At 40.5% G+C, this 14,520-nt stretch overlaps 1 protein-coding gene across 2 annotated transcripts in view; it reads right to left on the bottom strand.

The window, feature by feature from the left end:
- SMIM14 (small integral membrane protein 14) overlaps nucleotides 1–14,520 on the bottom strand; it is a 54,747-nt gene that overhangs the window by 39,070 nt on the left and 1,157 nt on the right. The window contains exons 2-3 of one of the 2 annotated variants that reach the window (XM_057371795.1): nucleotides 12,812–12,911; nucleotides 8,453–8,551 (exon numbers count right to left, since the gene is read on the bottom strand). In XM_057371795.1, the coding sequence (XP_057227778.1) occupies nucleotides 8,453–8,542 (90 nt within the window). In that variant the 5' untranslated portion in view covers nucleotides 8,543–8,551; nucleotides 12,812–12,911. The remainder of the gene's footprint in view (nucleotides 1–8,452; nucleotides 8,552–12,811; nucleotides 12,912–14,520) is intronic. The other variant, XM_057371797.1, reaches the window with a different exon arrangement.

Here is a 14,520-nt window from a genome sequence, read left to right as displayed (position 1 = left end):
GCCACGAGACCCGGATCTGCCCGCTCCCGGCGGCGGCGGGGCCGGGGCGGTGCCGCACTGTCCCGCCCCCCGCGCCCGCCCCTCCGCTCGGCACGGRTGCCCGAGCCCTCTGCGGAGGCGGGTGTTGCGTCCCGGGCTGTGCTGGTCGGCCGGGCTGAGCTCGGGGGCCGCCGTAGCGCGGCGTGCCGGGCGCCGTAGCGCCGAGCAACGCGTCCGCCTTAAAGCTCCTGCAGGTCAGCGCTGAGAGGACGCAGGGACAAGTAACTGCTCTGGGGTCAGGTGTGCCTGCGGGTCCCCCTCAGCCCCGTCACGAACAGGGTCATTTCGGCCGCTTAGCCCTAGCCACCTCCACCGAAGTACGAGACAATTTACAGAGTAGGTTCTCCTCTAGAAATCTAAAGCCTTTTTAGGAGCTCGTGACTCACGGATCTCTAAACAATTAAAGCATCCATCTAAATAGGTATTTATGTGAATGAAGTTAGAAAGGAAAATTTCAGACTGGCCTCTCAGTGAGCCAGGGAGAGGGCGTGTCATGCTCCCAATACAGGAAGATGAACAACCTATCTTGGGGACACTGATACTGTGCAATAATACAGTGGGGATTATACAGAGAAGCAAATCTTGTCYTCCGATATTTCCAAGTCTGGCTTACCCACTCCAAGCCAGGAAACAAGGACAGTACTGCAGTTAGAGTGAGAAAGGAGGGTTGGATAGAAGTTGCAAGTGCTCTCGGGTCGGTGCCTCTGACCAATGCTGCATAGTCTGATATGACCCACATATGGTCGTTCTCATTATTCTTTGCACTTGTCATGGGGTTTTCAAACCTCCTTTCATGGCTACAGCTTTTTTTCTGAAAGTTTTTTTCTAACTTTGGGTCTTTAGCCTGTTACTCTGCCAGGTGTTGGATGCATTGCCCGTTGGCAGCCTTGCATGTACAGCCATCATTGCTGTGCAGAGCCACCTCTCTCTGAAAGATGCAGGTAGGTTAACTCTGCTCAGTTAGGGCTGGCCCTGGCCATATCCGTTCCACTTCTGAGAGGCAGCAGGCAGGCCACTTTTGCCTAGCAATGCCACACAGTTCTTAGTTGTTGTGGATCTTGCTTCTCCTTTCTCATGTCTCAGGCCTTTCTTTCGTCTTAGTGCTCATCTAAACAGTGGCAATACCAAAATGGGAGGCAAAGGCATTGACACAAAGCCAGGCCACGACACAAAAAAAAGCTAAATTATGCAGAGCTTGTATCATCTTGTTTACCTCAATCCAGGGGACTAAGCCTCTGGTGAGGCACTAGGGAATGCTAAAATTTATCTTTAATTTGGAAACATGAAACTATATCCCTACAATATTTCCTGAGAGAACAGGTTTCTTGACAGCCTGTTCAGGAGTTTGGACTGCAACAGGAACCATGAACATCAGCAATATCAACGTACACTTGGCTTGAAGTATACTTTGGCTGTCCTGGCCAAACACAAAGCTAACCCGGACAATGGTGCCAGAGAGTAGTCATAGGCACAGTGATCAGCTCATAGATGCCTCCTTCCTTCCAGGTCTCCCTCAGCCATCCTCCTAACCCTTCATCAGGGACAAACCACCCTTGAAACAAGCAAAGGCAGCTTCTGAGCACCATTAAGCACACCTAGTACACAGGGCTAGCCATTGTTCTAGAAAATGAATCTGAGATCCTGAAATCCCCAAACCAGACACAGCTTACCATTAGTCCTGGCTCAAACAAGGGAGGAGTGTAATACCAACTACAATACTTCTATTTTCTTGCCAAACAGCTCTTGGACTAAGTCAAACAGCCTGCTGTTGCTAAAATGATAGCAAGCATACTTGGAGCAACCACTGAAATTGAGAAGAGATTCTCAGTGATTGATTCTTGGAGGACTGAATTTGAACAATCTTAGAACTGGAAGGGCAAGACTAAGTGAGCTGGACCAGCAGTGTGAGATGCTTTGTCAGAAATAATATGAGCCTGTGAAGAGTCTATATAGGAGAGGCAGGAGTTGATGGTGATGACAACTGAGTGATCTACGAGAAAGCAGTATGCAATGACTGCACTTACAGCTAGAGCTGGGATGTCTTCCTCACTTTGAATCAAATGCAGCCTCCTCAAACCTCAATGCATCACATCTTTCTGGTTCATTTCTCACATCRCCCCATCCAGGTACTTGCATCATGTCTGGTTAATGTCTTGAAATTGTGCCTTGAAGAGGTGTACAAGCACCACTGCCTGGCTGCCAGGGATCTGCCAGCCCCCCTGGGTTAGGTACAAGCTACCCCTCCCTACTCTTATTTCTTCATCCCATGTTGTTACTGCAAAGCTCAGTCTATCTGTAAATGGTTTTACATAATTGGTCTCAGTAAAAAGCTGAGGTTTTTTTCAGTATTCTGCATTATTTGCACTGTCTTTTTGACTGCAAAATAGTAATTGCTTTCCCAATTATTTTTYGTTGTTCAACATGTATGTTTCCATTGGCATTCTTGGAAATACAGGAAGCTGATGGGCATAATGAAGGATGGAATTGTGAAAGGATTATCCTCGTGTATGAAACTTCAGAGGATGAACTGTCAAGGAAGATGGGCAAGCAACAGGAACCACAGAAAGTAGAGACCAGCAACAAGAGAAACAATGCACAAGCTTATTGCTTTCAAATCAGCAAGAACATACACATAACCGGGTATTTTACAGAAAACATTCTGCCAGAGCATCCCTCAGAATCTGGCCCTCCTGGTTCCCACGGGCAAATGAACAAGCCATAGCAGACACTGATTCTATCTCAGCTTCCTACTCCCAGGTTTCAGCCATCTGCTTCCCCTTACACTCACAAATTTAATGCACAATACAGAGCAGTAAAACAAGATTCTAATATGGAGGCAATTTTCAGACTCCTATGAAGTGTCCATTCTGGCAGTCAAACTATGATGAAAATGGTGATAACTTAGACTACTTCATGAACAAAGGCATGAGATGCATTCAAAATCAGTAACAAGGACAGAATAGTGAATCCACTGATTTTGGCACACTAAAATAATTGTGCTACTCACTGCCAAGTTAAAACTATGAAGACAACTCTGCTTGAAGGGAACAGAATGGTAATACTCCTACAAAACCCCTGTACAATGGATAAGGGTGGAAGTTGAATAAAACTTACTATGATATTCTCTACATCCATCATCTGAAAGCAGTGTGAGTTGGGCATCTTGTAAAGCACCAGGCACGTGTCACATTCTACATCATAGTGCTAGCTTTCAACTTTTTTACCCCAACAGGCAATGGAAAAGTAGGAGTCACGCTGATGATCTAACTTCCCAAATAATGAACAAGCTTGTTTGTAGACACCCAAGAACATTACTTTTACCATTCTGAAATGCTTTTTCTGCTGATATTCTTCTTCTCTTTGCTGCATAAGTCATGTCACTAGGCATTGTGTTACTGACATCATGATACTCTGTGCAGTGGAAATTCTTCATCTGCAATTCATGCAGTTTCATCAGATCTGAAAATGACCTAGAAATGGGGCAAATCCTCTTAATGTAACTCCTTTTCTGTCTGCACCCTCTATTCTTGTATGCAGCTCATAATGAGTAGATAATGCTATTCCTAGAAGAAAACTGCAGGAAATTCTGCTGCAAATTTTGATCCCGAAGAGACATTTGGAAGAGGTCTGCAAAATGGTCTGAAAATGGCACCTAGAAAGTAGAAAGGAAAAGAATATTAAATATCCTTGTAGCAGCAAGGTAGGAGAGGCCTTTTGGCTGCCACACTGGGATTTTTAGAAAGGAAAATTTAGTTTTGGAGAAAGATGCCAAGTCCTTTGGAAAAGTTGCCTGCAAGCATTCCTAGAATTCAGCTGGGTTGGCATCTCACTAAGCTCTGGAGAATTGAAAAACACGGTGGGACACTAGGCAGCAAGCCTGTGAATTGGCTGGCACAAAGACTATATTGTGTGCTTAGGTTAATTTAACCGATATTTACTCATGTAATCACCACTGAACCAAATTTATACTGCCAGATTTTCTGTCAATGTGCAGATATAAACTTAATGGATGCTCAACCATAATCATCAGAACTCAGGAAAAATGTGGCTCAGTGGAAACAAGAAACTCCACTGAAATTATCAGAGAATCTATGGAGGATCGTTTGTGCTCCTGAAGTACCAGCACAACAACACAGACTTTTGTGATCAATTATCCACAGACTAGGGAAAATTATCACAAAGGATTGCAGCAACACTGTCAGACCACAGCTGCCCAGTGAAGTTTCCCAGACTAGGAAATGGATGAAGAAAACCTAAAGTTGAGGGGATGATAAGGATTGTTTTACATTTAACTAGAATATTGACTAGCAACTTAGAGTAACTATGAAATGCAAACAGGCCAGTAGGGACACTTACAAGACGAGGCTTGCAAAAAGCAATTTAAAAATAGAGTATTAAGTCCTGAGCCACTAAATTGTTAATGATAACACTCACTGGTAAAGAAACACCATTTGAATTAGGCTGAAATGGCTCTGTGGTATTATAACAGTAAGTTCTCTGTAACCATATAAGTTAATAGCCCACTAAATTTAATTGGTAATTATCCAATCAGTGTTAGGAACATTATTTTGTAATTACTTTGCAAAAATGCGGTATAAGTGAACCAACACTGGTATAACCTTAAAAAATTGTTTTTYCTCTCAAGCAGAAATCATAATAGCAGCTGCACAATTGTGGTGGCTTTCTTGCAAAGAAAAGATGAGGAACAGAGTGAACTGCTTCATAAGCAACTGTAGTTCACATAAGCTATCTGCAGCCATAAATTTACCAGTAGCTAACATTGCTATATTCATCTGAAAACTGCTGCCACTTGGGAAAAACACATCTCATGTCACCCTCTGTGTTCAGAGCCATTTCACTATTTATTCTCAAAATGCCTCTGAACATGAGTCAGAGCCCTCAACTGTTACAGTTCTCACAGACTTGAAATAAAAATGACTCCCTGTTCATTTCCAAGTGAATGCCTAATAGAAAACCCATATCTAATAGATAAACCACAAGCTAAAATGCAAGCAAACAGACTTGATATTAGGTGCAGAAGAAAATGTGAGAAAAGTAAATGAAAATAAGATCCCAAAGGATTTTTTAAACATTTTACTACATATAACTAAGAAGCAGCAATGAGTTAAAATTTACCACATAAAATGTGGCAGCATCTCTGTATGGACTAAATAACGTTGAAAAAGGATCTGATCTGTTATCACTGTAAGCAATACTCTGGCTTCTTCAGCATACTTTCAATCATACTTTCTACTTTGGATATTAGAACATGAGTATTGACAAGTGTATAAGAAATGACTGCTCTCTCAGACAGGCAAGATCTGTATAGATGTAAAGCAAGGGTTTTAACTTGTGCAGATTTGCTTTTGAGCAAATTCTGTTAGAGGATTTGGTATGATGAAGCTGGATGTTTGCTGCAGTATGTTACACTGGTTGAAGAGGAGCTGTAAACCCTACAAGTGGTTTAATATAAGAAAGAAAATTTGGTTTACAGAACTTGCCAACACTGTCAGGTCAGGAAAAAAGAAATCTGTAGTATGCCCTCAGCAAGTTTGTTGACAGTACCAAGCTGAGTGAACAACACCCTGGAGGGAAGGGATGTCCTCCTGAGGACCTTGAGAAACTTAAAAGGTGGGTCTGTGTGAACCTCATGAAGTTCAACAAGGCTGAGTGCTAGGTCCTGCACATGGTTAAGGTAATCCCAAGGACAAATACAGGCTGGGAGGAGAATGGATTGAGAGCAGCCCTGCTGAGAAGGACTTGGGAGTGCTGGTGGATGAGAGGCTGGACATGACCTGGCAACATGTACTTGCAGCCCAGAAAGCCAGCTGTATCCTGGGCTGCATCAAAAGCATGGTCTGTAGGTCAAGGGACATGATTCATCCCCTCTACTGTGCTCCTGTGAGACCCCACCTGGAGTGCTGCATCCAGCTCTAGGTACCCCAGCATAGGAAGGACATGGACCTGATGGAGTGAGTCCAAAGGAGAGCCACAAAGAGGATCAGAGGGATGGAGCACCTCTCCTATAAGCAACAGCTGAGAGCTGTTCAGCTTGGAGAAGGCCCTGGGGAGACTTTATTGTGTCTTTCCAGTACCTAAAAGGGGCCTACAAGAAGCCTGAAGAGACTTTTAACAATGGCTTTATTAGGATGGAATTCTTTACAGTGAGGGTATTGAAGCACTCTGGCTGCCCAGAGAAGCTGCAGCTGCCATATCCCTGGAAGTGCTCAAAGCCAGGTTGAATAGGGCCTTGAGTAACTTTGTCTAGTGGAAGGTATCACCCATGGCAGAGGGTTGGAGGTAAGTGATCTTTAAGGTACCTTTCAACCCAAATCATTCTATAATTCAACTCACACTTCACAGTTCATAAATTTTGCAAAAACACCACACAAATTGAGAGAAACCATTTTGGTGTTTAAACAGGTTCTTGTGGTTACCTTTTGTTAAGCTACTAAGGTAATTATTACATAGACATGATGTCTCTAAAGCTGAAGGTAATTACTGCAAAAACAAGGGTGAAAATATTTGAAGCCAAAGCTTTATAGCAGAAGCACAATTCCTTTGTAGAGAAAATACTGAGAGAGCCAGTGTCTTTACTGTGGTGCCCAGTGACAGGACAAGAGCTAAACATAAGAAGACATTTCTTTATTTTGATGCTAACTGAACACTGGTAGAGATTGCCCAGAAAGGCTGCAGTGTCTCATATCTCTAGAGATATTCAAATGGACATGGTCCTGGCAAGGAAACCTGCTCTGGCTGACCCCGCTTTGACAGGAAGGGTGGACTCAAAAAGCCCCTTCCAATCTTGATCCTGCTGTATCATTTGTGCCACTCAAAATGGAAGCCAGGAGTAGATCCACCGGCAAAGCATTTTCACACAATTTCTGTGGGAGAAAATTATTTGAAATCAGTGATATTAAGATACAGGGATAGTACGGCACCTATAAATATGTCTGCAGAAAGTGTTAATATCTTCTATGTCTACTCTGTGTTTGCAGAAGGGACCAACAACTTGATGTCACAACAGTCCTAAGACTAACAGTTAGAATCTGCAAAATCTTGAGAGACAATCATACAGCATGACTGAATATTCATCAGTATGACTAACCTCTGTTTGGGGGAAGAAAGATATAGTCTAGAATACTGCCTTTAAAAGCTAGTTCAAATTCACAATGTGATCTTTTTGCACTGTCAGTAAGATGGGAAAGCTGTAACAGGGAATTTTATGAGATRGATTATACTTCACTGAAACTGCTATAATTGCCACCCTTCATTTGAGAAAAATGTTCAAACCAGGAAATCCCTTACCATCTAAACTAGATCTTCTACTTAAACAAAGGCATATGCTACTACTGAAAAGAAAGACACACAGAACAGTAGGGATTTTCTAGATACTGTCCTGTAAAAGACTGTGTGCCTGGCAGAAATCCAGACCATAGAAATGGCTTGTATTTGCCCTGTTGAGGGAAACTGTGCATTACTCAACACAGAATACTATTTGAATCTGTTTTGTTTAACCTGATTTTATCCTCAATGTTCTCTAATAAGTTGCCAAGTGCTGTGTTCTTGCTAGTGACATGGATAAATTGGAGACAATCAAGTTAGGAAAACAACAAATCAGATTGTCTTGACTTCTATTCTTGAATTAATCCTTACTGGTTTCAATGATTTAAAATACTGTTCAATTAACTATTTTTCAGAACTGTGGCGCAAAGACTGACTAGGTATTTAGACTTAATGATTTAACTCTAAATTGTTATTCTACTGTAGTAAGATCAATAGAAAAATTTGGGATTTTTTTCCTAACACAAAATTGGTTTAGTCACCAAAATGCAGCTATTTTAGGATGGTATCAACACATCTACAACAACAGAGCCTGATAAATTACCCATCTGTCATGGCTGAGCTTGTTCTGGATGATCTTTGACAAACGTCACTATTTTGTAAATTTTTATGGTAGACAGTTCCAAAAGACATCCATCACTTGTGGATTTGGTGCCCATCATGACAGATTATACTGTAGTTTAGTAAAATGGTCATCATTAGAAGTAAGCTCAAATTTAAGATAGAATTTTCCAAAAGCCTCAGAATCAAAAAATGCTGGATCAAGCAATAATAGCTGAATTGAAAAACTCCAGATTGCTTTTTTATTAATCCTACCTTTCAGGATCCCTAAAAAGTCTTGTGCTTTACAAAACATRGACCATTGAAGGAATTCTTAACAATTGATATGCAAAGTACACTAGATAATTTGTCTCTGTGGCTTGGCTTTCAGTAGATTTCTGATTTTACTGCATATACTCTTGTGGTTAATATGTAATACTGTGGTTATTCATACGTCTTTAACCCATATTCTCTTATAGCTGGAAACCTTTTTTGAGGTGGGACCACATGTAATTCATAAGACTATTACCTGCCAGTAGCTTAATCCATCTCTGCAGCCTGCATTGATGCCTCTATGTCTCAGGCTGCATGCATTAAGAGGAAAGGTGTCCAGTCTCATCCTTTTCTCCTGAGAAGAACACAGCAGTGATGTAGGAGATCAGTATGCAACATACATTGCCTGAAAAGTGTTGCCTGTCTTAAAAAGGAAAATACAGAAAGCCAGGTGGAACCATCCCAGAGACACAAATTTGACATATATGCTGGCAGTTGGACCACTTTATACACAGTGACCTTTCCAGCAGACAGCTTACCTACACTATCAGGAATATGAAAATATTTTAGCAATTAAAAACCATTACCAATGAAAGGGGGTTTATTTTTCATTCAATTACTGCTTCACAATTATTTGCTGTTCTAGTTCTAATTCCAAACTCAAATCTCCTAATGAGAGACTCTAACTCTACCCCTAAGCAATCACTTCAAAATATCAATGCTATTTTATCTTCTATATTACTTGCTGCATTTAGCCACTTCCTTGGTTGCCACTGCACTTGAACAACCAACTTAAGCTTCTAGCTAAAAGGTCTGATGTACTTCAGTCCTGATGACTTTTATGAAATGGAGGTTTTCTGAGTATCAATGTGGATCTGATTTCAGCCCCTATAGTCATTAAAATAGCAGCAATTGTTATTCAGTCACAAATCCTAAGGACATGAGGAGATAATAATGTCCAGTTGGTCAGGAAAAGCTATGAAAGGAAGATTACAATATTTAATTAAATAAAGTTACATAGATTTGATAATGTACTAAAAGTTACAACATTAATAGATGATAATACAAAATACTTAAAATGGTACAAATTCTTCACTCAAGGTAGAAAATGGTTTTTGAGTGGAAAATATACCAGCAACATGGCATAGTGACTAGGTTCTTTAAATCATTGGTCAAATTCTCTCTTCCCTTATAACTCTAACATTCATAAAACTACTAATAATGCCATATTAGGTTGTGAAGTCTATTTCTCTATTCACAATTTACTTTCATTTTGAAAGGACCCTCAGAAAGATTTCTATCTTCTTTTTGTAATAGGAAGAAAGGAGCACAGCTTTATATCTTTTTCTTTATAAGACGTGCTTCTACTTCCCTGTAATCAACTTGTCAGTCTGTGGTTGCTAAATTTTTCAAGCTAGATGCCTGATCAGTAAGAGTATTAATGAACTTGGGATCTCCTGCAAAATTGCAAGAACTGTTTCACAACTGAGCCTACTTCTCCTCGCTCGTCCCTTCTTCATAAAGCCACAAGAATTGGCCTCTAGACCCTAAAGTGTATGTATCACCAGTTAAAAATCACTCCTCCACAAAGAAGTGGAAGCTTAAAACACCAGTAAATTTACTAATAGACTTCAAAAGCATTGGGCATCTTTGTATCTAGATTTTTCTACTAGAAACATCAGGTTCAGATCTAACAATAATTTAGAAGATATTGACAGACCAATATCAAATTAATGAAAAGTCCGGGATGTTCTGTCAATTTCTAATAACAGCCCTTAACAAGTGAAAAACAATAAGGTGTTATTAAACGACCAAAAATTTCTGCATATTCATTATTTAATGAAAATGTTGCTAAGCCATAGATTGATTGATGTAAAATCAATAACTGAATTGATTTCTAATCTAACTCCACTAATTCAGACGAACTGCGTCATATGAATTCAACCCGACTTCACATCACTCCGATGTTCAGTTAGAACACTTACTGCCTTTTAATGCATATATATTCATGCTAACGACATGAGAAGTACAATTTGGTCAGTGCAGGCATCATGAGTGAATGCAGCTCTCCCAGAACACCGAACAATTTCTGTTCTTTTGGTTTTTGCATTTCTGCCTACAGAACTCCTACAAGTTCTTCCTCTACACTTTTACAGGAAAGTCTGGACAAAGCAGTGACGGTACCATGAGCTATTTGTAAGGCAAAGAACTTCCCAACAGACGGGATCCGTCTCAGGCGAGCCAGCCAAACTCCCCTGTTCCACCCAGGAGAGGGCACTCTTACACCTGGCCACGCAACCGGACATGGACACCCTTAGGAGGAACAGGAAAGTTAAGATGACATCTTAAAACTCGGTCAACTTGCACGACCAGTTAGTTATTTTTATGATAATGTTCATCTCCGGAATAAGTTGAATCATCCAGACGCTGCCACAACAGGAACACAGTATGACAGACAATAAACATGCAGGCTAAATTTATTTGTAGTCTCTGAAATGTGCTGAATGATATGCAGATAAAAAAAGACAATTTCTAGCAGGTACGCCTCACTATTGAAACCTGGGATTATAGAAAGAGACCTGTAAGTGTAAATTCCGTGGAAGATAAAGGTTAAATTTTAAAATAATTTAGTTATATGAACATTACTTTTTAAATAAAGCATTATTGTAAATAAACATACAAATATTTAAGTGCAAAATGCATATAACCTAATACTAACACAGCCTGTAAATATAAGCCTTACATGGATATCTCATGAAATTTAAAAACATATTTAAAATGCTGCAGGTTCAACCCTTGTTTTTAAAGGGATTGAAATCAATATACATACCTCTTGAGACAGCTTTCCTCTGCAATAAGTAATCCTCCAGCAACAATGAAAGAAGACCAAGCCTGACATTTTTGATTTTTCTAAACTAAAGTAGCCAAGATGAGGAGGTGGTAGTTTGGTTATGCAAGATGTAAAACAGTAAAAGAGGAATAGAAGGCTGCACACTGGAAAGTTATTATTTCAAAAATATAATTTTCCTCTAAACTCAGGGGACAATCTCAATAATTCCAAATTTTCTCTGAGTAATTCTGTTAGAAAAATTTCCTATTGATATGAATAGAATAAAATTAGGAAAATATGGAAATGTGAAAAAGATCACCAAGACTCTTAACTTGAAGAACATACTTAGTGTTGTCATAAGCATCTTGGGAGTCCCCAGGCAGTACACTGGTACTGGGGGCATCCATAGTCTGAGAGACAATCACGTGGTGACTATATTGGATGTACAGCAAGAGAGTCTAATGCACACAAATTTCCATGAAACTGTGGGRAACTGTTTCGTAGATATATAGGTTGTATGACAGGCAGTACTTCCCATATTACATGGGAAATGACACCATGTTTAGGATGTTTGGTTATCCTAGCATTGGCTAATGAATACTGTTAGCCTTTCTATACTGAGGGCTTGGGCTGAGGCCTGACAACTAMTGACCTTACTGAGGTCAGTATTGCAAGGTAGTAAGAGGTAAGTATTCTGAGAGGTATTATAGACCCTGATCCTATCAACTTTCCTCCTGCAATAATCTTACATAGTTTGAACTTCATTTAATCCACCATATCTCCTGCTTCCACTTCCAGAAGTATTTTAAAACAATATACCAAACAAAATAAACAATGCATAGATCCTCAGAATGTGTCTCCCACTCTATTAGTTGTGATCAACACCAATGGGTAAAAGCATAAACCAGTCTGCAGCCAGTTTGTAAAGGTTGTTATTGAAAGAACTGTTCAGTTTCAATGAGGCTAAAATGATGATAGGATCAATGAAAGGTCTATCTCCTGAAATCAGATATACTACAAATTATTTGAATTCAAAAAGTGGGCTATGTTCAATGGACTATGGTTTTACATTTTGTATGTGGATTTTCCTAAGGGCAAAAGACTGATGAGAACTGAAATTAGAGGATAGACTTGAGGCTTTACTATCAACATACGCATTATGGAGTCAGACATGGGAGTCACTGAAATCACACAAAGAGGCTATGTTCTCAATTTTTGTCTAAGCATTTTCCTTTTTACCAAAGCAAAAATAAAGCAACAAACCAACAAAGAAACCCAACCCACCAAAAAAMACAAACTGAACCCCAAAACACCTATTCAGAATCTATGGTCCTGTTCTACCCTAAAATCCTGTAGAATCTTCTGTAAAATGGTAATAAAGTATGAAACAGAATASGAGTATAAAATTATAACCCCAGTGTGCTGATTACATAAGGTACTMATTTTTATGTAGATTTTGATCCTGGCAAAACTCACTACTCTGCTCTACCAGCCAAAAAGCCTTTCTATATCTGTATTTCAGCAAGGAGAAAATTAACACAGTACATAGCAATATGAAACAGTTGTGAGATAAGTGAAAAATGCCCATTTAAGGACAATAGAAAGGAGCGGGGTATACCAAGGAAAAGAGATACATAATTAATTTCATTTTTGCTGTAGCAGACTGACATTTGTAATCCAAATGAGCACATGAAAATGAACCTATGTACAAACCAGTCAAAATCATTGCCCTTTACCACAGCTGTTACTGGATGTCTACTACCTGTAACATAAAAGCATACTCACAGGAACACAAAGGATTTTGACACTTGATAAAGGTCATGTTTTCYACTCCATTCAGAGAAAAATCTGAAGATAGCATGTTCAGCTTCTTTCTGTGAGCTGTCTGAAAAGATATGAAGCATTTAACCTGGAAATTTTATGTACTACCTTTATTATTTCTGTCTCTAGTACTCATAGTTGCTCAGCATGCTATAAACCTAACTTTCATCTAAGACACAAAAAAGTTATTACCCTTTCTTCATTGATGTAAGCCAATGGTACAGAAAAGCCATAGCCTACTTTCCTCAAAAGAAACTTAAGACATATCACTGGGACTTGGATGTCTAAATTATTCTGAAAATGAAGGTCCAAGATCACACTATAAGTCACTAAAAAGAAACCAGGCCTATTGCAAAATGGTTCTTTCCATAATGGTACTGAAAACATAAGCTGAAAAACTGCAATTGTATAATAAATTTAAACATTTTTGTCTGAAAAAGAACTAATGTGATGAATAGATGCACATGGTACAAAATTGTTGCAGAAAAATGGACTTTTCCCAGTCAAACTACAGGGCAAGAGTAAATGCAGAAAAAGGACTATATGCATTGGTATGTAGTTGACGGATTTTGTGTGTGTGTGTGTGTGTGTGTGTGTGTGTGTGTGTGTGTGTGTGTGTGTGTGTTGTGTGGGTCTCTACTTTCTTTATTGTGTATATGGTAGTCAAAATGCTGCGTATGCTAATGGCGATGAATGAACAGCACCTGCAGATAACAGCCCTACCAGAAATTGACATTTGTTGAGCTAAACGTCTGTGTTGCACATTGTCCTGCATTCTACTGTTAAAAGGGGGCCCTATAAAATGTTTCTATAACCATTAATGTCTTGAAAGCCTCTAGTTCCTGAATAAACAACAGTTCAAAATATAATCTCATACACCCCTCTGAAAATCTATCTATGCTCTTCGATAGCATACCTTATTTTACTCACCTCGGGTTAGCAGTTAAGGTTACTGCTACCCTATTGCAGACTTCAGAACAGAAGCAACATCTGTGGGTGCCCATGTTTGCTTTTGCAATCAATGCCCATTAGACAGGGCTGACCTTTGCCTTTTACTCTACTTTTTAAATATTTTAATAGAATCTATAAAAAAAAGCAGTTCCTTTCACTGTCGCCCTTGAGTTACCTGCTCCTAGACCTGCCTCCTCCCTGGCCCCGTGTGAGGAGGCACCAGCGTCTCCAAGAGAAGGGAGAGAGGGGAAGAGGACTAGGAGCTGGTCTGGAAGAGAGATRCGTGAGGAATAACATTGTTCTCTTCCGAGCGTAAGGGGAAAACATAGATAAGAACCGCTGTTAGGGGTCAGGGTGAGCAGATTCTCAAGTTGCGTGAGAACCCYTTGGTTCATTTTGCTCGGGGGCTTCACTAGCAGACATACCAGCTGCTCTTCAAGTCAGTGTTTCCTCAGCGACACCTCAGATATTTCCCCGGCTACCGCGGACCCGGCCCAGCCCTCCCAAGGGCGCTCCTTCACCCCCTCGCCAACCCGGTGCCTTAGGGCTTCCTCCGCTGCGGGCACAGGGCCGGGCGGGAGCCATGACAACGCAACGGCCTCAGCTCTGCCCCGGGGCCCGCCCGCGGCAGGGCTCTGCCTGAGGAGGTGCCTCCTCACGCTCTCGCCACGGACCTGCCCGGCCCGTGACAGGGCGAGCGGCTMGGGCAGGTGTCTCCCGGG

This window comes from Malurus melanocephalus, unplaced genomic scaffold (assembly GCF_030028575.1).
Source record: "Malurus melanocephalus ecotype Western Australia unplaced genomic scaffold, MMel_1.1 scaffold_157, whole genome shotgun sequence".
Taxonomy (NCBI): domain Eukaryota; kingdom Metazoa; phylum Chordata; class Aves; order Passeriformes; family Maluridae; genus Malurus; species Malurus melanocephalus.
This window is presented reverse-complemented; position numbering and strand designations above follow the sequence as displayed.